Source organism: Leptosomus discolor, chromosome 11 (assembly GCF_034619465.1).
Source record: "Leptosomus discolor isolate bLepDis1 chromosome 11, bLepDis1.hap2, whole genome shotgun sequence".
Lineage (NCBI taxonomy): Eukaryota > Metazoa > Chordata > Aves > Leptosomiformes > Leptosomidae > Leptosomus > Leptosomus discolor.
Window position 1 is genome coordinate 18,539,593 of NC_141401.1, and position 23,461 is coordinate 18,563,053.

The following is a 23,461-nucleotide window of genomic DNA, read 5'->3' on the forward strand; positions in this document are numbered from 1 at the left end:
ATTAAATTTGGTTTTAAGGGAAAAATGCTAGTAGCATAATTAGCATAATAAATATGCTAACGCACACTAATTAGAACAAAATCAGATATATAATTATTTGCAATAGGAGGGAGTCCAAAGGCTAGAGAGAACTGGAGATTGAGACGTTTCTGCCAAGAGACAGCAACAAGTTGGAGGTAGGAATAGCAAACTTTCATACTTGTAAGGGCTGAAATTCCTTTTACCACGATTGTTAGAGAAAAAAAAATGTTTAAACCTAGAAGACTGAGTCTGATGTAGAAAAAGAGAAAACCATGGTAGATACACATTTGCATCCTTTAAGATAATGATCTCAAGAGATACTTACTGTGCTGCTCAAATACGAGCAACAGCCTGTTCTGGTTTCAGAAATGATTGCTTACCAATCTGCAGTTTGCAGCAAAGGACATTTAGCATAGATACAAGACAAACGTCATACTTGGAACAGTCTAGGAAGCAAGTCTGTGAACTCGTTTTTCACTTGAAGCAAGTGAAGCAGAAGTCAACAAAACCTCAAATATATATCCTTTGATGTCCAAAGGTAGGATTTATGGAGCAGTAACATACCAGTCTGGAAAGGTTTTGGAAGAGATACTAAAGCTTTATTACTTTAATTGACTGGACCACTGACATGTACAGAAAGGTTTCAACATGTAAACTATGCTTGTTTTGGCACGAGCTAAAGATTGAGACTGACCTGAAAACAGTTACCCCCCGACTTCTTCTGCATGGTTTCCAGTTTCTAGCAGTCTGTAAGTAGCCTGCTATCAAAGAGAAATTAATGTGACACTGCTGAGGCAGCTAGTATTCCTATGACCACATGTGAACAGTCACTGCTGTTAAGTCAGACAAATGAGCTCTCAGTATGTTATATTCATACTTCTAGTGAAGAAACTATTTAAAGGTTTCTTGATTGGAGTTGTTTAGTGGAACGTGCAAGTCTAGAAAGAACAGTCACCCATCTGATATCTCAAAATTCATAGCTCAACTCTTTCACTGAAATCCCGTTGGCCAGGTGTTCAATTAAATGTATTCTACACAAACATAAAAAACCACCAGAAAAACATTAAAACAAGCAGCACTAACATTTGTGGGGAATACAGTGCAATCTGACAAGACTTAGTTTCATTATTTCAATTGGATTAGCTGGCAATAACATTAATACTTGGGTTAGTGTATTATTAGCAGAGGGTACCAAATAGACAAAGCTATAGAGAGAAAGACGCAGTAACAGACAAATATATTGGCCAGTGTGAGCTGCTAAGCTTTGTCGATGTCCTCCTCCATCATTCCAAAAGAGCCATTTCTTGCCATACTAAGCAGTGCAACCATACTTGGAACCCCGTAACTGAAACTGAAATGCCTTTGCCTCTGCAACATTACTCTAAACACACTTAAGCAATATTGGGAGAATGTATTATATTAAAGACTGTTTTTCAACAAGGTTTTCCAATGATCACTCATTCACAAGTTTTTAAATAAAAGTTTATTACAGAAATTATTTCGAACAAAAAAAGGCAACAGTATCTGTTGTAATTAAAAAAAAAAAAAGTAACATTGTATTCACGCCCTATAAGGTGAACTGAAGAAATGCTACAGGTATTTCTTCTGCTGTTGCTCTGTGACGCTTTCTAGTATGGATTAACTCATAACTGCATCACAAGAATTCAGTATGAACACAGTCCCTTTCCATGCTTCTCTCCAGAAAGTGCTGCATATTAACAGAAAATCTTGCAGACAAACCACAGTTCTATTCATTCCGCAGTATTGGAACCAGTGTCTAGGAAAGAAAAAAGAAAGTGTGGGTACTACATACCCCACTATAGTTGAATATAAATTAAAGAGAACCAATACCATGCTCTAACACCTTCCCCAAGCTCAAAAGCATTCCCCAAGCATCTTAGAACGTGTCCTGCACCCACCCAATTCCTTCCATTGCTACCAATGTAAGGCATGAACTGCTTGTGCTGTTTCACTTCAGTTAGCAACATCGGAAAGAGCCAGCACAAAACTTCAAGGCTGTGCACACACATCATCTGCTATTAAAGCAGTAAAAATACAAGAAGCTTTGCTCTAACTTGTAGTGATACACAAACACTTCGCTGCGGTCAGCCACAAGCACACCTGGTTAAATCCCACGATCTACTAAAGAGAAAGGGGTTTGCACACCAGTAGCATAAGCTCCTACGGGCTGTAGGCTATAGTATTGCACTTTTTTAAATAGGTGCAAGAATGAGCATGACCTCTATAAAATAACCGAGAGCAATTCTCTGTTCTGAACTGCTGTCAGAAGCACCAATTAACAACAGTGCAATTTCTGGTATTACTACATTACTGCTTTCTTGTTCTTAGAGCTATGGAAAAAATCCGTAACTTGGATATGGAGAAAGACAAGTCAGCGTTTACTGCATTCCTTCAGCAAGTCAACTTCTTGTGGAGAAAAAAGGCTGTAACGTTCATAGCAACTTTTAAGTCACCCGGTTCTTTAAATCTTATCTGCATACTCTATCAAGAACGAAAACAATTAATACTTGGACAATAAGGTTTTCTCTACTAGCTAGAATAAGCACACCAAAAAATTAACAGAGTAAGATTATATGCTTGGCTAATACCAGAAGTTGAGTGAACAATAAATTCTATCAACTCTCTAGAACAAAAACTTGAAGTGACTACTGTAATCATACCAGGATCAGGAAGCCATGAAAAATGTGTTTCAGAGGTCTAGGGTGTATTTAAATAAAGCCTTTTCCATCCTCAGTTCCTCCTTTTAGCATCACTCACCAGGGACGAAACAAGTGGCACCATTTCACGCACCTTTAGCGATATTCTGCCACACTGATAGTTTTAAAAGTTATAAACCAGCTTGCCACAAAAGTCACTAAATTACTTTTTCCAGTAAAGAATTTCAAGGAATGTTGACAAAAGTAATCCACAGTCAAGCAGATATGGAACATAATCTCCCATAAGCAGTGTACCTACAGTGGGCCTGTTGAGCAATACGTAAACCTTACAATATGCATGTAAATACAACCACAAGCTTTTCGTGTGCTTAGGTCCCCTACTATCAAATCCAGCAAACGATTGCTTAGAGAGCTTTCTCAGACAGTTGCTTGCTCAGACTGATGAAGCACTCCTTGAATTCAATAAATCATGATGTTCTAACCAACAGGTTAATACTAGAAAAATAACCACACAGGTATTTGATTACTTCTGACTTACTTTCACTCTAGTAGTATGTACTTCCCAACACCAGGTGTAACAGTCTCTAACACATTCCTTTTTCAGTAGTTATGAGTTAGGGAAGCATTTCACTTGCTTTTGTTTCATTTCTCATCGTACGTAAAAGGGAGTGCAGAGCCCTACTTTTGTCTGAATAACGCAATCAATCTAGCTTTAATCAGACATTTGGTCAAAGCTTTCTATAAACAGGAAGTCTTGTGTCTCAGCTTATTGATATCATATTCCATACTTACTTTTTCCATCACACGCTACAATTTTCACTTTATCCACTTTCACAAGTTCAGTGACCTCCCTAAATTCAACGTCATTCAGTACAAATGTCCATACGTTGTCACAGAACCTGTATGTGTTCAGAGACCCCTTTAAAAAGACAAGAGATATTTTCTATAGGATGCAGCCCAAAAGTAACAGAACACATGATGTTTACTATCTGCTGAACTCTGTACCTTCTAGAACTAGGTTTGCCATAAAGCCAGCTGTGAACGTGAATACGTGCAATCTTGGCCAGCAAGCAATTCTGAGGAAACCTGTAGTTTAAATGCCCTCCAGTGCCTGAAATTTTCAAGACCGTGTAGTGACACAGTCTATCCAAGGGGAACCTTCCCAGGTACACTGAGAAGTTTTATAACTTTCCTAATGTGTATAAAGGATCAGTATCAGAAAATATTTCTTAAAACATGGGCCATAAGAAAAATCAGTTACAGCAGTGATCATACCAAGATGTGAATTCCGCAATTGTTTAAATAAAGTGGTAATTTAAATAAAAAATCATGACAAAACTGACCTACATGACATAAAGTGGTATCTCTCATGTTTGATGTATTACTGAGGACGTTGATATGTGAACCTTTTGGCCTTCATATATTTTAAACGGATACTCCCGAACATAAGCTCCATGTAACATTTTTTTAATTTATCCACTAAACACATTCTGAACAGTTTTCTATACCGTATTACATACACAAAGCAAGTTAAGTGTGTTAGAGGAGTTATGCTCTTTTTAACATATCTATATGGTTTAAAAATCTAAAATCCTAAGAGGTCACTTCATAAATGCAACCTGCATAGACTGTAGAGGAAGTATGAGGGCATAAGTTAACATGACAACTGTTTTGGTGTGGGTTGTCTTTTTTTTTCTTTTTCTCAAAACTATAATCAAGTTGACAGTCAACAATTTGCTGACTATCTGACATTAACTAGGGTGGCTGGCTGGGGAAAAAAACCTTTAAACTTATTTTTCTATGATATCCACAAAAGATGGCCACAAAATGATCCAGTGACTTGTGTAAGGGTAGATTTACAACGCTCTAGTCTCTCTTCACATTACAGATGTGGCTGAAAATCTGGCCTTATTTCACTTCTGCTAGGTGCAACTTAGAGAAGCGTAAGTCTCCCTCCCCATCTGCAAGACACCGAGGATGGCAATGCTACCCATTTCCCTCTTCCCCTTCCCCTGTCTTCATTCCCCCACCAAATATGTTTCTGATTTTTGTATTCCTTCAAAAGATCCCTAGCAGAATACAGATAACAAGCCTTACATTTGTAATGTACACGTAAACATCCATTATTTCAGAGGCAAAATGGACCTTCATAAGTTTTTGCTTAGAGCACACAGCTTTTAACGACATTCTGCATCAATGCTTAGTTTCTGTACCTCACAAATAACTTTTATATATTGTTATCTTACCCTGAAATTGACTCTGTTCCTGACTCGTTGTGCCAGTGCCGAATTTATAGCTTTATCAAACTGAAGTAGCACCTGAAGGGCCAGCTGAGGCGTGATTTGCTGTGACTAAAGTAGTTTTAAAAAAACAAAAGTTTTGATTTGTTTCAAAGTAAACTCGAAAATGCAGTAAAAATTAGAAACATCAAAACAAAGTTCACGTGAAGCAGATTTCTAGAAGAAAAATTTACAGAACTGCTATGTGCCTGCGTTTACTTCTTTTTTCCTATTCTAACTGAGAGAAGAAACGATGTGCTAAGATGATTTTTTTTGTGCCACACGAAGATTTCTTCTGATAAATATTCATTGGAAACAACCATAAAGCAGGAAATCAATTACAGCATTCCAGATTAACCTCGCTGTTCATTTACTGGGCCACGTAACAGGATTATGCCACTTAAAGAAAACATTTTCCTTTGTCTAGAATGTTCAGAAAAAGTCTTCCCACATGAATGGAGTACCAATAGCTTTTGATTTCAATCACTAAGTTTTCCAAACGTCGGCCTAAGCACCCCGATACAGTGACCGCAGAGCCACCGTAATAACTAACCTCTCTTTTCATTAACTGCCCAGAGCCTGAGCCCCCCGCGCACCTGTATGAGCTCATCCAGGCTCTCCTGAAGGCTGTTGCCCAGCGTGGTGTTTCTGTACAGCTGGTAGGCCATGGTTCACCGAGACGGGCCGGACACCTTCCTGGTCATCCACGGCTCTGGACGCCTTGCTATGTCCTCGCTCTCATTTAAATAAAATAAAATAAAATAAAAAAGATCTAAAAAACACAACAGAGCCCTTAATGTACAAGGCACAGCCGGAGCAACCAGAGCTTAAAACATCATTCCGCAAACGCTGACCGACAATCACGAGCGCTCGCGAGCACAACGCATTGAGGACCGGCAGGAAAACCGGGCTGCCGGGAAAGCAGCGGGGTGGGAGCCGGGCCCCCACCGACGGGCCTCCGTGCCCGGCAGCGGCGCGCCGGCATCGGGCCGCCTTTGTTCGCCGCCCGTCCGGCTTCCGAACCGCTCCCCGACCCCCGCGCCGCCGGGGGCGCGCCCAGGAAAGCCATCACGGGAACTTCAGGCGAGCGCCGGGGACTGAGCGGCCGTGTGCCCCGCCCGCGCCGCCCCCCGCGCCGGGCCGGCCCTCCCCCGCCCCCCAAGGCCGCCCGCGGCCCCAGCGAACCCGGGGGAAGGTGCCGGCCGCCGCACCGCAGCCCGGGCAGCTCCGGCCCCGGCCCGCAGAGCGCGGGCGGCCCGCCCGCCGGCGCCGCAGGAAGGGGGAGCGCCGCACCGCCGAGCCCAGCCCCGGGGCGCCCGCCCGGGGCAGCCCCCCTCCGGCGGCCCCCGCCTCACCCGCTCCGAGCGGCCGGAAGAGGGAGGGGCCCCTGCTCGGCCGCCCCGTGTCCCGGAAGCGGAAGGGCGGGGTCCGCCCGCGCGGGGCTCGTCTGCCGCCGCGGGCGGGGGCGGGAGGAGGGCGGAGGCCCCGGCAGCCGGGGGGCGGTGGCGGCAGCCCTGGGGGTGCGCGGCTTGCCCCGGCCCAGCCCCTGACCGGGTTCGTGCTGCAACGGGTTAACGTTTCAAAATCCTGTAGCAACGAACAGCTCAAATGGCGGTAGTTCCGGGTGGGGGCTTATTTCACTTAGCCAGGGGACAGAAATCCCCTTTCCCTCGAGCATTGCGCTCCACAGGTACCAACTGCCAAAAGCCTGTGAAATATTCAACGCCAAAACTAATCGCTGTTCGATGTCCCTGGGACTTGTGAATCGGCACCTACAGGGCTCCGGGAGCCAAAGGTCGTGTTTTTAAGAGGGAGTTGGTGGTACATAAAAGTCACAAAACACTCATTATCAATATATTCCTAAGCAGTAAAATAAAACATTCACAGCTTTGCCAACGGTAGTTATTGCATATAGCATTTATTTTTTTCCTAATTAAAAAGTTTCCCATAAGCATCAACAGCTAGCACATTCAGAAAGGTGTTGATCACGTTACTCCATGACACCCTGGAGCACAAACAGAAAACAAGCTCTATTTAAAAGGGACCATAACATTCTTAAGAGGTAGTCAAAGAGTCTTGTACTTACATAGTTTTAGATTAAAGGGGCAAAAGAAAAATAGTCGCATCTGTGAAGAATATTAATACTCAGTTTAAGCCAGGTATATCATTGACCCACAACATGTTTCTGCATGACTACTGCAGCTCCATTTCATTAAACTGCATATTTCCCATATCACACATTTAAGTTTACTCATACTAATAGACAGTGTCTTACACCTTCTAGCTACCATCCAACTGGTAGAGCACCCTACTGCTCAGGCTTTCCTTTTTAAGAAAAAGGCTTCATTCTGATGATTGAATAACAAACATTGCAGAACTGCAGAGCCACTGGGAAAGTAAGAATCAGTCTTCCATGAGTATTTTTTGGTAATTATTAACCTGGAATTCCATGTCATAAACATTAACTAGCAGCTAAGCAAGCTACAGTAAAGAGCAGTAAGTTAAGCACTTGGCTTTTTGAAAACACTCCAGAGGCTTCTCCTCAGATCATCTTCAATACTAAAAAAAAAAAAAAAATAATTAAAAATCAGTATGTTTAAATCCGAGTAATCTGGGCAGTCCAAATTGCAAAACTGAAAAAAGATCCAGTTGAGCAAAGAATGGCTTCAATTCCATTGATCTGTCACGCTTGAAGGGAATGTTGAAAAACTGTAACACAACTGCACCCTCTTCACTTCACAAATGCCCTTTTTTCCTGTTAGCTCACTGTAGGGAACAAGACGTGATAGGGGAAACAATGCAGTTCACCTTACAATCTTGAAGCTAGGAAAGCTGCAAAATCTTTCACAATGTGAATATTTAAATATTCCTTACACTTCAGAGTGCTACTCTGACTAAAACCAGGTATCCTTAAAAAGTATAATTAAAGCACTTATTTCAAGCGTCTCCGACAACCAGTCGGTGAAACAAATCCTCTAGAGAATGACCTGCATCCACAAGGATTGAATAAGAATTTCCACTGACAGCTTTGTAAGACTTCCATGGTTACAAAAAGCACACAAGCTATTACGCCTCCTCCCTCTTGTCCTCGTATGACACTTTTGTGAGGCAGACTGGAATGACTTGGGACTTAACGTCACCTCCAAAGACAACAGCTTTTCAGAAGAGATGCACTTAAGCCATCTTTCTATGTAATAAATACTGTATAAATCCATAGGATACACAGACAAAAATTTGACACTGGAAGAAATACACTTTTCACCAAGAAACTTGTTTCTTTGTGACAGATTTAGTTTAGAAAGTGCCCGTTGACAATGCAGTTCCATCATTTTCAGTTAACTACAGACATTTCAGTAGATGGCACCAGTGAAGCCGACATAGGAGTCTAGGCACCAATGCCACCCTCTCCTCCCCATGACGCACTTCGGGGTCATTTAATAAAAGATTCCATTACCACTAACATGTAACCTAGTCTTAAAGTCTGACACAAATTAACTTTTGAAAGGTTTTAAGCTGTCATTACAGCATTTAAGTGGATGATGCAACAAACTTGCTGAAACATGCTAACAAATACGGGCTACATACTAATTGTGTGCAATTCAGAATATAACTACTGTTTTTCAGCACAAGTTCCTCCCAGCAGGTAGTACTATTCTTCACCTGTTCACTGAAAATAAAGGAAAAAATACGCTAAACTGCATTGCTATGAACAAGGCTACATATTATTCCAACTAGGAACCAGAAGATCCTCATTTTAACACCCCAGAACCTCCAAGACTTAAATTTGCTTCAGCACCAATTCCTTTTACGTCCATTACCTTCCAACAGAACATGGCTTTGCCATACTACACAGAACATCAAGAACATTCAAGCAATCTAGAGTCTACTCACATCAGTTATGAATTACACTTTCTCCAAAATACCTTTACCACTTCTGAACACTTCTCCTGTCGTAGAAATCAATTTACAAAATGTCACATCCACACTCAGAGAGGCCACTGGCCCAAACATCTCTAATTACTACATATATATATATATATATTTAAATGAATGAGATCTCCAAATCAAAGGGAAATTAGTGACTCCTGAAACTATCTTCTCTTGACAGGGCTCAAGCTGTATTCTAGCAACACGAGTTTTACTTTTAGAAGAAAACACCATTAAATGGTGAGTTTCCTACAATACTGTATCTTATCACAAAGCGAATCAGGTTTTGAAATAACTTTTATTAAAGTATGACATTCCAACTTCTCATGGTTTTAAATATTAAAATATATTAAATTTTATAGATTTAAGAAAAGATATGTTTGACAACAAGTTACCCATTTGTGTTCAAGATAACTTTGGGACTTCTACGCTTCTTGTAAACATCCACCTCACCATTAAATGATGAGCTGCAAAAGGTCAGAGGGGAGTAATTCTTTAGTAAGCCTGTTTCTCAGGCTGCATATCTTCATGGGCAGAAGAACTGTTGTGCTGTATGTTCATCCACAAGAACCGATACTAGAGAAATAAACCATTTGGTAAGCACATACACATTTCCAGAAGAAACAGTACTACTGCAGCGTGAAACTGTAGAATCACTCAGCCACCAGGAAAGACACCGGTAACAATGCCATCATTTGATAACATGGCCTATAGAGAGGACTGGCTACTCTATACCGCACTACACACATGGAAGCATCAGGACATACAGAACTACAGTCCTTCCACAAAGAATATGATTTTACTGAGAATAATACTTTTTTTTTTAATAAGGGAAGATTTGAAATGAGATGATCAGGATGCTTAGTATCTAGCTTAGGACGCACACGGAATCGGTAAAAATCCGGAAATTTACATGCATGTTGATACTCACTGCCCTGTGAACGTACCAAAAGGAAACAGGCTTAAGTGTCCAACTGACAGACTGGAACTTTACATTAACCTGGGTCAACATCGAAATTGAAGCAGGAGATAAGACAGCTCCAAAGAAACCATTCACATTTGTAATTCTACTTTCAGAGCAAGATCCAAACCTGATGGAATGGATGCAAGGTAAGTTGAAATTAGCACTGTTGGCTGAAAGAGACTATACAGCCTATTAATCTCTTTGAAAATGGGATACAGAAGCTACTATAACAGAAGCACCTAGGTCTTGAGATGAAGGTCTCCGAAGCGCAGACTTAAACTTCCAGAGACACTGGCAATTTGCCTTCATTTGTCATGAATATGCTCTCAGAGTCTAGATATGTATCACTAGAGACAGCAGATCAGTTGTTAACCGGTAGTAAGTCTTGACCATGGAACTCTCTCTTGACTGCTATTTATCAGTGTCAGAGTACTCCGGTTCAACCAACCTTATTTTTTCAACAGGAGAACTGTATAATACTAACTTTGAATATAATCGAGAACTGATGGTTTTGGCATTAAGACAAAATTGTGAGCACAATAAAAAAATAAAAGTAAAGATTTAATATTTTTGCTTCAATATTATAATTAATGCTCAACTCCTGAATGGATCTATTTGCATGCACCTGTCTTTACAGGGAAATAGCAACGATTACCAAAAGATGTTACAAACCTTTACAACACAGCAACCAGTGCTTTATTGTTGCCCTGATAAACCTACAAACACCTCTTACAGACACCATTGTGGAGAGAAAAAAAAAAAAAAACAACCTTTAAATCAGTTTTTTGTCTTTGTTGTTAAGTGAAATTAGTGCTGGTACCATGTACCAAACTAAGAGCTTTGGAAATGGATGCTTCATGTATAAGGATGACCCAAGGTAGCATAAGACTCCCCACACCTCTGCAAACAAATGATATTATGGCTTGAATATCTGTGTAACTCCCCAGCTCTGCTGAGTATGACCAGAGTTCCTACTGGTGACAACTGATACTCATCCAGGAAGAACTGCAATGAACTCATTTCCTACTGCTAGCCAAGACAGCCTTGATTTACCAAAGCAGAATCTGAATTTGCAACTTCAGTTGAGAAAGGTCTGATATCTTACTAGTCATTCAGACAGTTCAGCTTCTGTTGGGGCCAAGGCATAAACCCTTTGGCCAACAGACTGAAGTTCTCAGAACGGCAGTTCTGCGTTCTGAAAAATGGACTAAAAGACACCAAAGCTCAAGCTCACTGTAGTGAGGTAAATAAGTACTGTTCGTATTAGGTATGTGAACAAAAATAAGGAACTCCACACTTGTGAAAGACTACATTATGTGATTGTTAATATCCAAATTCAGGTTTCTGTGACAAGGAAGAAATGCACTTGACCATTTACAGCAAAACAGATTTATACAATAACAAGTAACTTATGGCCTTGTCCACCTGCAAACGAATTCCTTCAGCAGGTACGCACAACATATTGCTTAGTCATAAAAATATATATTATCTCTTTCCTTTAACATTTAGGTATATAAATATTTTACTGAAGAACATGCATCATTTAGATAAACAATTGCAAGAACATCCTCTGAAAACATAAGGTTCTTTGACATCTAGCATTAAATGGTTACATAAAACATAGCTATTGAAGTCAAGACAAACCAGTACAGCAGTAAGCAGTCCATTGTGTGCTAGTCCAAAGAAATGAAGCACCTTTTGCAACAGGTTATATGATATATACACACAGAGAATGCATAGGGTACGGAGCAAAACCAGCATCATTCCATCTGCACATTCTTCAGTGTTGTTTGGACTCCAAACTTACTGGTCACTTTTCTGCTCTTGTTTTCCATTCAGCTCTTGGTCAACTCTGCTTAGCAAAGAAAGCAGTAAAATTAAAACTATGTTAAGTAGTTTAGTTTGATAGCTCACATATTAAGTAAAAGCTATTAATCTTAACAGGAAAACACAAAGCTTCTACGTGGAAAAAGTTTTAGTAAATAAATATTAAGATTTTTGTCGAATGCAGTCACAACAATGCTTCAGAAAAAAAAAAAAAAATCTATTCTCCTACCTCCCCCTAGAAATTAACCAAAATTATTAAGAAACCATTTAAGTAACTATAGCATTTAAAAGGAAGCATTTGAAAAGTGCAAGTGAAGTTTGACTACAGAAGAAAAAAAGCAGCTTCTGTGCTTCTATTAATGAACGCAAGCAGGAATACAAGTTTGCAGGAATACAAGTTTACAGGTAACATGACTATTCCATCAAGCACTACTACTTTGATGAATTCATACACTGCACAACAAGCACAGCATTACCTCTGACTTTACAGTAATTAAGCCAAGAAGGTAACACCACTAGTCCAATCAACAAAAGTTAAGTGGCTCCTTAACTGCAATACCTTTTCTATTAAGTTCTAAGGCTCTTGCAATTGCCCAGGAACAACGCACCATCACGCTGGTGAATCTGTTTTTCATGCGTGCCTTTTTTTTTTCCCTTTTGGTATCTGCCTTGGGACTAGCAACCAAAACGTTGCTTTGCAGAAACCAGTGGATGATTGACAGTCCTGCATGAGATGCTCCTTTCCTCTTCACACGAAGAACAAACTACAGTCTTAACTATATCTTCTGGAAAGTAAGTTGTGTGTGGAGGTAAGTTAATTTTAAAATTAAGAGCAGTTCCAAAGTAAGGGAGGCTAAGGCAAAGTTTGTCTTCTAACAACCTAATTGTCTAACCTACCTGTCCAGTCTCTCAAACTAAAACCAGACAGTTTTTTAAAACTATAAAACCAATGACAGCTCTTCTAGGCCATGAACCCATAAAAAGGGGAGGGAAGGCTGGGTTGGTTTGGGTTTTTTGCAGCTGTAAGAACTGAACTTAGTACGTAAGGATCCCATAGGTCTGGAGCAGTGCTGTCTAGAAGCAACAGTCCTAGTTGAACACCTCTTCACCGGCACAGCGTGTGGCTGCAACTCACCCCTGTCCTTACTGCACTATCTTAGAAAAGCATGTTTTGACTTATAGGACTAATCATAGAAAGTGTAAGAAAATATGGTAAGCTAATGCACAGAAGCTATGCATAAACATGCTGCTGACAATATAAATCCATAGAAATATATAATATTCTAGCTTCCAAAGTGACTCATACACATAGTCAAAGAATTTCTACTGCCATCCTCAACAAATTCAGTAACTAAACTTCAACACATCTCCTTTCCCCCTATTTATAATAAATAATGCCTACAACTTTTTTCAACCTGATTAAAGTCTCAGTATCAAACCAGTGCCTGTGATCTCTCCTCTATACATAAGCTTCACTGAGGAACATAGACTTTTTTACAAAAGTGGTGGTACTATAAGTGATATCGACAGGGACACTAAAAAGTGCTTGTACTGGAGATTTTTTTTAAAGTTTTTCTATTACTGTTTGAATGTCTTAGGTTTACATCCTGAATACAATAGGCCTTGCAATAGAATTGGGCCAAATTATGCACATTGGGGAAAAAAATCAAGCGGAACTGTTGCTCAACATTCAATAAGAAAGGGTTTCTTAAATTTGACTGGCCTAATACTTCCGGTTACACACTGCAAAATTATCATTTAATTGGAATAATTCCTAGAGAATGTTCAGCACTTGTCACTAGCTTTACCTGCTAGCTTTCATAAATAATTCAAATTCCTTTTATTTTAATCTCTCAGTGTTCTTCTCTATGTCCATTACCCAATTTGGACAACAAGCCTTCCTCAATAGTTATGCAAACACAGGAAGAGTAATTAAAAAAAGCAAAAAGTTAGTAACAAAACCTTTCAGTACACGTGTTAGTGAGAGTGAAGAATAATGTATCCATTAAAACAATTTCATCAGCTGCTGGAATAGCTTGAATAGTTAGCAGGAGACTGAAAATTAACAAAAGGAAAATCCAATGTTTATTAGCAAGGAACATAGGCACTGCAAATACAAACAGCACTAAAAATACTAATTTAGATTGCATCTATGCAAGTTAATAACTAAAAACGTAGTGACTACCAAAAATACAACGGAAAAGATCCGACATTAGAACTTATTCCAGAGTTAGATTTCTGCTGATGCACAGCTACCGCTTAGCACCTGAAAACAGCTCTCTCTCTTCAGACATCACTTCTCGCTACAAACAGTGAAACCTGGGTTAATCGATTCATACAGAAGCACTACTTTTGCCTCTTCAAGATTCAGTTGAGAATCCATGCATCACCTTAAAAGTGAGTATCTCATGAAATAGAGATTATTCACAAAAATCTGTTTGAACATCCAGGGCGGGTTCTTTTAGATGATATGCTGTACTTGCAGGCAATATAGTTACTTTCATGCATAAAAACTTAGTCACTAGTGCATGTTTATATTTACAAATGCTTATTCCTTTATGCAAGCCAATCAACTGGGAGTTAGTTGCAGTGCAAATTGTCTTATCTAGATGCAACCCTAATCAAAATATGAATATACCTTTTCTGTTTCTTTCTAAACTTTTCTTCTTCATACCTTGGTGAGGAAAAGTTTGATTTCAGTAAATATAACAGATGAAGGCCAAATTCAACAGAAGCTGCAAACTGGCATTAGTGTCAACAAGGTTTGTAGAAACATACCAAGTTTTGAAATCGATATAATCAAGAAAAAAATACATTGTACCTTCGACATTTACAAACATTAAACAAGAAGCATTAGGTTTTAGTTACTATGACATAGCATATGAAATCAATACAGCTTCTCGTACAGTATTAACATCCATCACTAAGATGTCTTTGCAGAACAGTTAAAGGTTCATCAATACAGAAAGAGCCTTTCAAGACTTGGCACGACAGTCCGAATATTCATAACACATCCTTCAAAAGCCCCAGTAAAAAAAGATTCTAAAGATAGCACAAGGCTGCTTCAGCATTGTCATGTCTTTCCTTCCCGTCCCAAGAAAGCTGAATTTTCTCTATTTTATAAGAAAAATTGTGCAACTGATACCAGCTGAACGTTTACTGCAATAACTAGCCATTTGCATGGGTGAGGGGAGGATTTGTGGATTTGTCCAACATGGTGGTTGTGCCCTTCTGCCCACACAGTGCCATCTCTCCTTACGGAGTTCCCAGTTTGTGATCACCTACGGTGATGCATACTCTATAGGTTGGGTATGTTATACTCTCTAATAGGCTGACCAATTTGTCATCAGAATTGTTAGTACTTTCACCTGGCTTTGAAGTTTATGGTTTCTACTCTACTACCACACCCACAAATGCTACTGACAAAAGTATCGTCCTCATATTTGAAAACAGGGTCGTGCTGACTTTAAAACATATTTAGATCTGGAGGGAAGGAAGAGGAGAAAACCAAGGACAGCGATGCTGCCTTCACCTCTTCACCGAAGTAGTTTTAGAACTCTTATGGGTAGGGATTCAGCATTTTTCCAGCACAGCTCTTCTTTTAAATGAAATCCCCACCCAAGGGATATTTCACCACTTAACTTGTTCTAACATTTTAGCATGAACACTGCAGATGCTGTAACGTGACTACCAACACGCCCAGAACTTCTCACTCACCAGCCAGTTTAGGACACTACAGGGTAGGACTGGCATGAAGCCTTGTCTCTAGAAGACAATTCACACACCGTAACTCGGTAATGACGTAAGACACCACCTGCGAAAATCCCTGTATGTTAACGTTTGGACTATCCATGCTGCTGCATACCAAACGGTAGTCAGCAGCGTCGTCAAACATGGGTACTCCTCCTAGAGGTAGCAATGACCTGACTTAAATTAAATTTTATTAAACACAAAGTATTACATTCAAACCAATCATCAAATACAATATATACCATTTCTAAAAAATTATCAGTGTAGAACTTATTTGAATAATAAAACATACTGTTTTATGCATTCTGGGATGCCAACGTATTCCATGGGGATGAGTTCAGCTAGTTCTGCCAGGGTAAAGACATACCTAATTTTTTGGCTGAATTTTGAGCTGTGGAAGAACAAATGCAGGGTACAGGTCAATATTAAAACAGGTTTTAAAGTTTAAAGGAAACAGTTGTTAGGATTTTTTTTTTTTTTTTAAAGAAATAGCTTCCAGAGTATTACCTAATAAAAGGTTTTGTGATTGCCAGAAGCGTTCTGATGAACCAAGAAGGATGAACTATGATTAATGATTTCAGATTTTTCCTTAACCTGAAGAATTCAAACAGCAGACATAATTACTAGAACAAAAAGACAGCACGACAACAAGGGGTTTTTTAATACATAAAAAGTGTGTTTTTACAAGCACAACTGTCAACTCTAGCATTCTGACATTCCATTATTAAAAATTACCATCTACCAGAAGAAAAAAATACCACAGCATTGTACAGTCAAAACTTAAAGATACAGTATCAGTTTGACGACAATGACAAAGAAGTAACATTCCAAAGAGAAGTTCTTTGAATATTTTCACACAATGAAGCGCTACACGAAGGACCCCTCTTATTACCTTATGACATTAATACATTAAGTTTTAGGGATATTCTACATGGTAACAGTATTAAGTATTCTATATTATCCCTAAAAAAACCCAACAAAACCCAGGCATGCCTGTAGCATTATTCCACACTGTCTAGCTTAGGAAGAGGTTTTCAATACAACAAGCAATTTGCTTAATTAAGTCTTAACCAGTAGGTACCAGACACCACATTAAACAGCAGGTTTTCCTACATATGTATATCACTGAGCATGTGATTACTGTAAGAAAACACTGTGGAGCTTCTTACCTTCTATCAATTTGCTGGTAACATTTCCTAAGCCAGCCTAAACTTGGCATTTTTCTCCGTGTTGTTGCACCGTTCAGGTAAACTATCATATAGTTTTCTGCTACTAACAGCTCTAAAGTGCCAATTACATACCTGCAGAGACAAGCAAAGAAAACCTTCAAGTGAAGATGTGCAGATATTAAAGTAATTCCTAGTAGTGTTCAAATTATTTAAAAAGCATAGCGTTGGCAACAGTGTTGAGCAGCATCTAATATTTTTTTTTTCCTTCCCCTGGCAGATGTAATTGCTTTTCTATTTGTTACCTTTCCCTCATCTGAAATATAAAAAGCTTCATTAAAAAGAGAGAGGAGCAATTGCCCTTACATTAAACTGCTAAGTTTCACAAGGTGAAATTCAGACAGTGTTCAGAGGCAGAGGACTTACTTAAATAGATTGTCCATTAGGTATCTGTAGTTAGGCTGGCTGCTTTCAGGCATAAAGCAAACAGCAAACACAACAATGGCATTTAACCCATCACCATAATAACCTACAAACAAAGGAAAAAGTAGCAGTCGTGACAAAGGTGACTAAACATCAACTACATTTACACAAAGTCAAGCCCATTCAGTAAGCTTTTTCATTATTTACCTTAGAGATCTACACACATCTATTCTACATGGACAAATTCATATAGTTACACAAAACCTCAACATTTCTTTTTCAAGTTTGTCTACTTCTAAAGAAACAGCTGAAGTTGATGTAAAACAAATGTTGTACCTACAATCAACACCTCAGTATAGAATCTCAGTACATTTAATAACATTTTATATCATCAACTTTTCTTCCAACCTAAACTCCACAGATTGTTGGGAAAAGTCATTGAATCAATTTATGTCTTATTATCTACCATTAATGCTTTCCACACTCTTAAAACCATCCTACATACGCGTATGTCAGTAGCTTCGTCTGAACATGTGTACATTTTGAAACGTTAATAGGGAAAAAGTATTAAATCAACCACACGCCTTAATGCTGCAACAAACAAATCATCACATGAGTCTTTATGCCCAAAGCTCTTCCTGTGCCACCCCAACTCGGCTTCAAGAGGTAGTTTCTCAACAGTTCCCCTCAACACATCACTAATCCTTACCACCGTGACTGATAACTTTTTTATACGGTTCAATTGCCTTCATGTCCACCCTATGGTCCTGTTCTCCAATCCTAAACATCCGCCAGCGTCGATCATCATCCTTCTCCTCTGCTGCAGTGTATTCAGTAAGTGACCCTTTCCTAATTACATCAGTAGTTTTTGGTTTCGGAAGATCATCTGCCAAAGTCAAAACACGTTCAAGATCCATTATAAATACTATGTGTAGTGACAATCATCTACAACACAGGTTAACCACTTTGCTATCTAATCTACTTTAATATTCTTTAGCCAGTCAGACATATCAGCTGACTTGGTTCCTTCACTCATAACAAAATAGGATCTCGTAAGTGTTGTACACATTCTATCAAAATAGTCTATGTCGGTAGTTATCCATTGACCGTAATTTTCTGTGCTAAGGTACAGGACAAATTTCCATTCATGTAGGAAGCCAATTTAATTGCAGGCTTTCAGAACACAGACCTTGGTGAATCCCACCAAAATAGACAAAGTGGTTAACCCAAATGATAATTACACAGGTTGCTTGATCACAGATTTACAAAAAAGCACGATTTAAAACATTGACAGTACCTTGCAAGCAGACATGCAGGCAAATCTATTAGAAATTAAATCTAATTCATGTGTGTGCAATCAATATATATGAAATTTATGCTGACAGCAATCTGCAAAACAATTTGCTCCAATTAAATTATGATTCTTGACTTTGTTGCATAGACCTTACCCAAAGCGAGAAAAACCTACTGCAAGTTAGTTGTCTGTTCCCAAGACAAAGCTGTTAACTGAAACTATCCTTCCAGGAAAATGAAGACAGCAGCATTAAAGGAAGAAAAGACAGAAACCCTTTTCAGCCACTTTTAAAAAAAACCAAAGCACAAACACCCAGAACATTTCCTTCACAAGCAAATGTGTTAGCAAAACTAACCCTAAATTCTTCTTCACTAAAATGATGAAAAACCTTTTACACCAGTAGAGCCACAGTCACTGTTATGAAAACTTCACCTGCAATATGTCTTTAACTATTTAAAAAACACCCCCACCCTGCTCTAAAGACTGTTTATTTCCCCATTTCTAAGCTACCTCAGAATGAAGAGCAGATAATGTTCCATATGTAACAGTGAAAAGAGTGCTTCCTGTTTAGTCAGGAATTAAACTTATTTTATTTCCAGAATAAAAAAAACCCAATAATTGAGTTTACATGTTACAGACATTCTTAGGTCATTGAAGTTTACAGAAGTCAAAGACTCTGACCCACACAACAGTTCTCAGCTTTCATAAAAGGGCCTTAAAACATAATTAAACTGCAAGTTTAAAATTCGTGTTTTAACTCCTACACAGAACCTTTACCTCAAAAAAAAATTATTAGCATCTCCAGGTTTTGCCTGTAAGAATAAGATGAGCATCTATTAATTTCTGAAAATTAAGATCATTACTAGTGTGGCTATAGCTAAGTTACCATCCTGTCAAATCATTTCAGAATTCCTTGACACAAAATAAAGGCGTTTCTACCACTTTCAGCCAATCCAGAAAGCATATGAAATCTGGCTACTGACCCTTTGCCATTCTCACCACAGTAAGATACAAGATCAGGTGTTACTCAATATTTTTAAAAATACCATTCAGTCCTCCTTAAATACAAAGGCTTGCAATTCATCGATTTCTGACAAGCTAATCTATATCCCTTTGTATAGTTCACCTCTATTTAAAAAATGCTAACACGTGTAAAACACCTTCAACATTTTTTTCCCCAGGTTGGTTCTTAAACACACTGCAGAGAGGATTTTCTGTAACTTTGAGTCTTACAGGTGTTTAATGACATTCACCCAAGTTTATTTGGAGTTACAGCTATTATGATGTTGCCTGTTTACTAATCAGTCAAGGTCTGATTCGCTCTTTAAAAACTCATTGCACCTATTTCCAATTTCTAATCTAATCATTCCCTTTATATTTTTCCTCTTATAATATTGAGTAATAGTTATTTCCCACCTGAAAAACTGTTGACTGAAAACAGAAATATTGTAGGGCATCAGACAAAAGTAATAAAATACTTACCTTCCCATTCAAACTCATTGCTATTTTCTGAAGGAGTATCTAAATCATCCAAATCAATCTCTCCACTCTCATCCAAATCATCAGACAAAACAGATTCTTCACTGCGATCCAAAGTTAAGCTAATATCTGGAGCCATTAGTTTCTTCCTCACTTTGGTTCCATTAACCTCTGTATTTAAAAAAGCAAATTATTTCTTTCCAAAGCTAAAGCAAGTTTAGATAAGCATATTAACCAGACAGAAGATAACAGTGCTTTCTCAGAATGTTTACCCAACTGCATGCCCACTATGATCATCAGTGGTAGACCACCACACTCCCTACAGAAGAGAAACCTGAAGTGCTGCCACCACCTAAGCAGCTGTTAGCTACACCACGTTAACTGTATCAAAGCATACCATAAGTCGTTCTAGATATTATACTAAGTAAGTCTTGCAAATAACCCAACAGATTCATGTTCGTAGCCCTTGTTTTTGTTAGGTATTGGTAACATCATAACCATCTTTGATGAAATAAAAGATAATACACAAGTTGCAAAATAAATAAATAAAAAGGCTGGCAGACAACAGTGAGGACAAATGAAAGAAAACACTAGGGAATACACAGCATGCTTTGAGACGCAATGCAAAAGCTTGCGTGATTTAGACAGCAGATGAAAGCAGGGAATAAAATAAAATGACTGAGCCAGCAGTTGAAATGCCACAACTAAAGCTGACAGACAAGATATGAGAAAAATTAAAAATGTAAAAAAACCCCACCTGTATTATTTCTGCTCTAACCATTTGGACAGGCAACATTCTTAAAGGCCATAAAGGTCTGAAATTTGAGCTGAAACTATGGTAAGCCCTAATTGATGCACAGATTCAAATAATGAACCAAGATTTTAAGACAGGTCAGGAAGTAAGCGCAGTAATTAATTTTTGTCCAGTATTACCTGGATAGCTCTGTTCATAGGGAGGATGAACAGTCTCATATTTTATTCCAAACCCCTTGTTTTTCTAGACAGGACGTTTATAATACCCTTCACACACAAAAGTGTCATTCAGAATGCTGCTTCCTCAAGCCCGACTCAAAAACAAAAAAATCCCAAAACCATCCTAAAACAAAATGGAGCTTTAAAAGAGCCATCTAAGTCGAAAGCAGTCAGCTTGACTGGAGCAGAAGGTTCTTACCAGCTTCACTTCCCGTTCCAGCTGCAGCTAGTACACCCGACTCAACAGGATCATCCTCTGGCAGGGGCCTGGGGCACAAAGTAGAAGCTATTGTCACAAAACATTTTCTTTGTTTTTTAAACAGCCAGCTAAATGCCAAATATTTAGACTTAAGCCCTGCTAAAACAACAACACTGTGGGATAGCAGGGAACTAAATTTACTTATAGCCTAAGTTCAAGTTTTCAGTAAACAAAGCACCAAAGTAGCAGAAAATTCCTTTACAGCATTCGAGCCACCATCTGTTGACGTGACAAATGCCAAAATACCAGTCACTACTAGTGTGTGTCACCCTTAAGAAAATTTGTCATATTCTTGCTCAAGAAAATTCAATATTAAATACCTTACAGAAGTAGTTTAGTCATGTTGTTATAGAATGCCTCTGAAGTCAGCAGATTTAGTTTCTTTGTAGGCCCAAGCACTGCTGGCAGTCTTAACTTAAAAATTTTGCTCAAAAATGTTGCTTAATGAAAGATTTGGGCCTTCAGACACCAGCAATAATAAGCAAACAATGTAGTTGCAAAAGATTACTACAGAAAACAAACAAAGCCAAACTTAAATATTTTCACTTTAGTAACACTGGAAACTTCAACAGCAGCATTCCTGTATTACTTAATTGACACAGGAACATGAAGGGATCCCTTTCCAGACCATAAACATGCCACAAAGCCTTTTCAAGACTACTGTGTTAATGGAAATCACTTCCAGGTCACCACTGAGTGTTAGTTCACCAGGAAGATAGAAGTAGCTTATTCCCGATGTTATGCATTTGACTTGAATTACTTTAATAAAAAATTAAAAACCTTGGAAAATCTTCATCTTGCCATTCTTCCTTAAACTCAACACCTTCCATTCTCCGGCCAACTTGAACTGCTAATACAGACTCCTGCTCAGCCAGAACCTTGTGTCTTCAGGACCGTGGGCTAAAAAGGAGCTGCAGGAACATAACAGAAGATGCTGGTTCAATACGTGAGACACATCCTTTCACTTACCACCAAGCTGAGGTATTACGCAGAAAAAAACCCAAGAAGTTTATTATTTGTTTCCATTTTATTATTTTTTCGTACAAAACTGCTTATAGAATGGTTTATCACACAATTTAGGTTGGAAGGGATCTCATGTAATCCAGTGCCCTGCTTAAGCAGGATCAACCTCTCTGTTAAAATCAAGGCCCTGAGCAACCTGATCTATCATTTTGGATGACACCAGTTCACTCCAAACTGAGAAATCTGTCAGCTCTCTAGATTCTATAGGAGATACTGAACAAGTGTATATTTTGAGGAAAAAAAAACCAACAACCACACAAACAGATTGTTCAGATCTAAAATACAACCCAGTTCTTAAAAGAAAACCCCATACACTTTAAAGATAACTATTTCAGAAAGTGTTTTCAGAGAACTCACCCTGTGATGTGCAAGTCAAGCTGTGTTTTTTCAGGCTCACCCATCACCAGCAACAAGGAATCCCCGATACTGGAACACGATAAACCATTCTGCTGACATACAAGTCCAAGCCAGATGAAGCTCTTGGATGCGTTGGCTCTAAAAATTGGCAGGAACGGGTAAACTTATCAATGAAGACGTTAATAAAGTCAACACTAACCAAAAGAGGAAACAGCAATATTTTCAAGTGCGAAGCAGTAATCAACAGAGAACACGAGTAAATACAAAGTTGGAACGCAATCATACTGCTAATTAAGCCAGAAAGACAATTTATTTTCTACATGGCTAAAAAGAAACAAGTTACACTTACTGTTCTGTAGGATTACCTTTCACAACCGATCTCAAATTGTCTTCTGACCTGATTACAACCACAGACTGTTTTTAAAACATCCTGTAATGCTTAAAGCTACACTACACAAGCTGATTAATACAAAAAAAAAAAACCTGATTTTTTTCTAAACTGCAACACCAGAGACAAAACACTAATGACCAAAACTCAAGCTTATTTTACTGACATTTCCCTGCTTCCCTCAGCCAGAAAATTGAAATAAAATTTCTACAAAGTAGCAACCTAGTTCCTCTCAAGGGTCAGACTCTCCTTGTTTGAGTCATTCAGCCCCTGCACTGCTCAGTGGCTGGCAGTATGTGCCTGTGCACACAATCTCCAAGAAGTTGCCCCCAGCAATTTTCCTCCCAGCTTTCCCTGTTTCTATTTGTCCTTTCTAAGTAATATGCTGTCTGTAGCAGTTTCTTGCTGCTTGAATCATACGACTTTCCTCATGAAACATGCCCTCTCTTTCATTAAGACGACTATATGCTCTGCGTAGTTTCTGCTGGGTACCAACCTGCTAAGTCTTTGCAAGAACAATTTTAAATTTTTGCTTGGAGATAAGATCATATTTTGATCAGTAGTAACAGTGAATATGTGCTTAGTTCTTTATGCATCTGTTTCAGGGCATGAGAAGCACAAGGGGTTTCACAAGGTACCCTACGCAGTCACGTG

At 38.9% G+C, this 23,461-nt stretch overlaps 2 protein-coding genes across 7 annotated transcripts; both read right to left on the reverse strand.

Annotated features, from left to right (window-relative positions):
- Positions 1-1,485: 1,485 nt before the first annotated feature.
- Positions 1,486-6,351, reverse strand: GTF2A2 (general transcription factor IIA subunit 2). Of its 3 annotated transcripts, none has more exons than XM_086471703.1 (5): positions 6,334-6,351; positions 5,575-5,750; positions 4,946-5,050; positions 3,492-3,618; positions 1,486-1,798 (listed from the first exon to the last, which is right to left on the reverse strand). In XM_086471703.1, the coding sequence occupies exons 2-5, from the start codon at positions 5,644-5,646 to the stop codon at positions 1,773-1,775; spliced, it is 330 nt and encodes a 109-aa protein (XP_086327829.1). In that variant the 5' UTR covers positions 5,647-5,750; positions 6,334-6,351; the 3' UTR covers positions 1,486-1,772. The 3 variants fall into 3 exon arrangements, with proteins under 3 accessions (XP_086327829.1, XP_086327830.1, XP_009957591.1); XM_086471704.1 differs by lacking the exon at positions 6,334-6,351 and adding an exon at positions 6,164-6,180; XM_009959289.2 differs by lacking the exon at positions 6,334-6,351 and having other exon boundaries at positions 5,575-5,918.
- A 2,833-nt stretch (positions 6,352-9,184) lies between these two features.
- On the reverse strand, positions 9,185-22,572 carry BNIP2 (BCL2 interacting protein 2). Of its 4 annotated transcripts, none has more exons than XM_009960778.2 (11): positions 22,420-22,572; positions 21,820-21,950; positions 20,980-21,047; positions 19,812-19,979; positions 17,745-17,921; positions 17,039-17,141; positions 16,616-16,747; positions 15,954-16,040; positions 15,739-15,837; positions 14,335-14,370; positions 9,185-11,721 (listed from the first exon to the last, which is right to left on the reverse strand). In XM_009960778.2, exons 2-11 carry the CDS (start codon positions 21,867-21,869, stop codon positions 11,673-11,675), a joined length of 969 nt encoding a protein of 322 aa, XP_009959080.1. In that variant the 5' UTR covers positions 21,870-21,950; positions 22,420-22,572; the 3' UTR covers positions 9,185-11,672. The 4 variants fall into 4 exon arrangements, 3 of the variants coding, with proteins under 3 accessions (XP_009959080.1, XP_086327826.1, XP_086327827.1); XR_015183830.1 differs by lacking the exon at positions 14,335-14,370 and adding an exon at positions 15,414-15,510 and having other exon boundaries at positions 11,683-11,721; XM_086471700.1 differs by lacking the exon at positions 14,335-14,370.
- Between the last annotated feature and the right edge of the window lie 889 nt (positions 22,573-23,461).

Coding starts and splice junctions, on each gene's coding strand:
- BNIP2 (XM_009960778.2), bottom strand. CDS start 21,869: ATGGAAGGTGTTGAGTTTAAGGAAGAATGGCAAGATGAAGATTTTCCA. Junction 16,748..17,038: donor CTAATGGACAATCTATTTAA/GTAAGTCCTCTG, acceptor TTGTCTCTGCAG/GTATGTAATTGGCACTTTAG. Junction 11,722..14,334: donor TTTAGAAAGAAACAGAAAAG/GTATATTCATAT, acceptor TTTGCTAAGCAG/AGTTGACCAAGAGCTGAATG.
- GTF2A2 (XM_086471703.1), bottom strand. CDS start 5,646: ATGGCCTACCAGCTGTACAGAAACACCACGCTGGGCAACAGCCTTCAG. Junction 5,051..5,574: donor GCCTGGATGAGCTCATACAG/GTGCGCGGGGGG, acceptor AAACTACTTTAG/TCACAGCAAATCACGCCTCA. Junction 1,799..3,491: donor TGTAGCGTGTGATGGAAAAA/GTAAGTATGGAA, acceptor TTTCTTTCCTAG/ACACTGGTTCCAATACTGCG.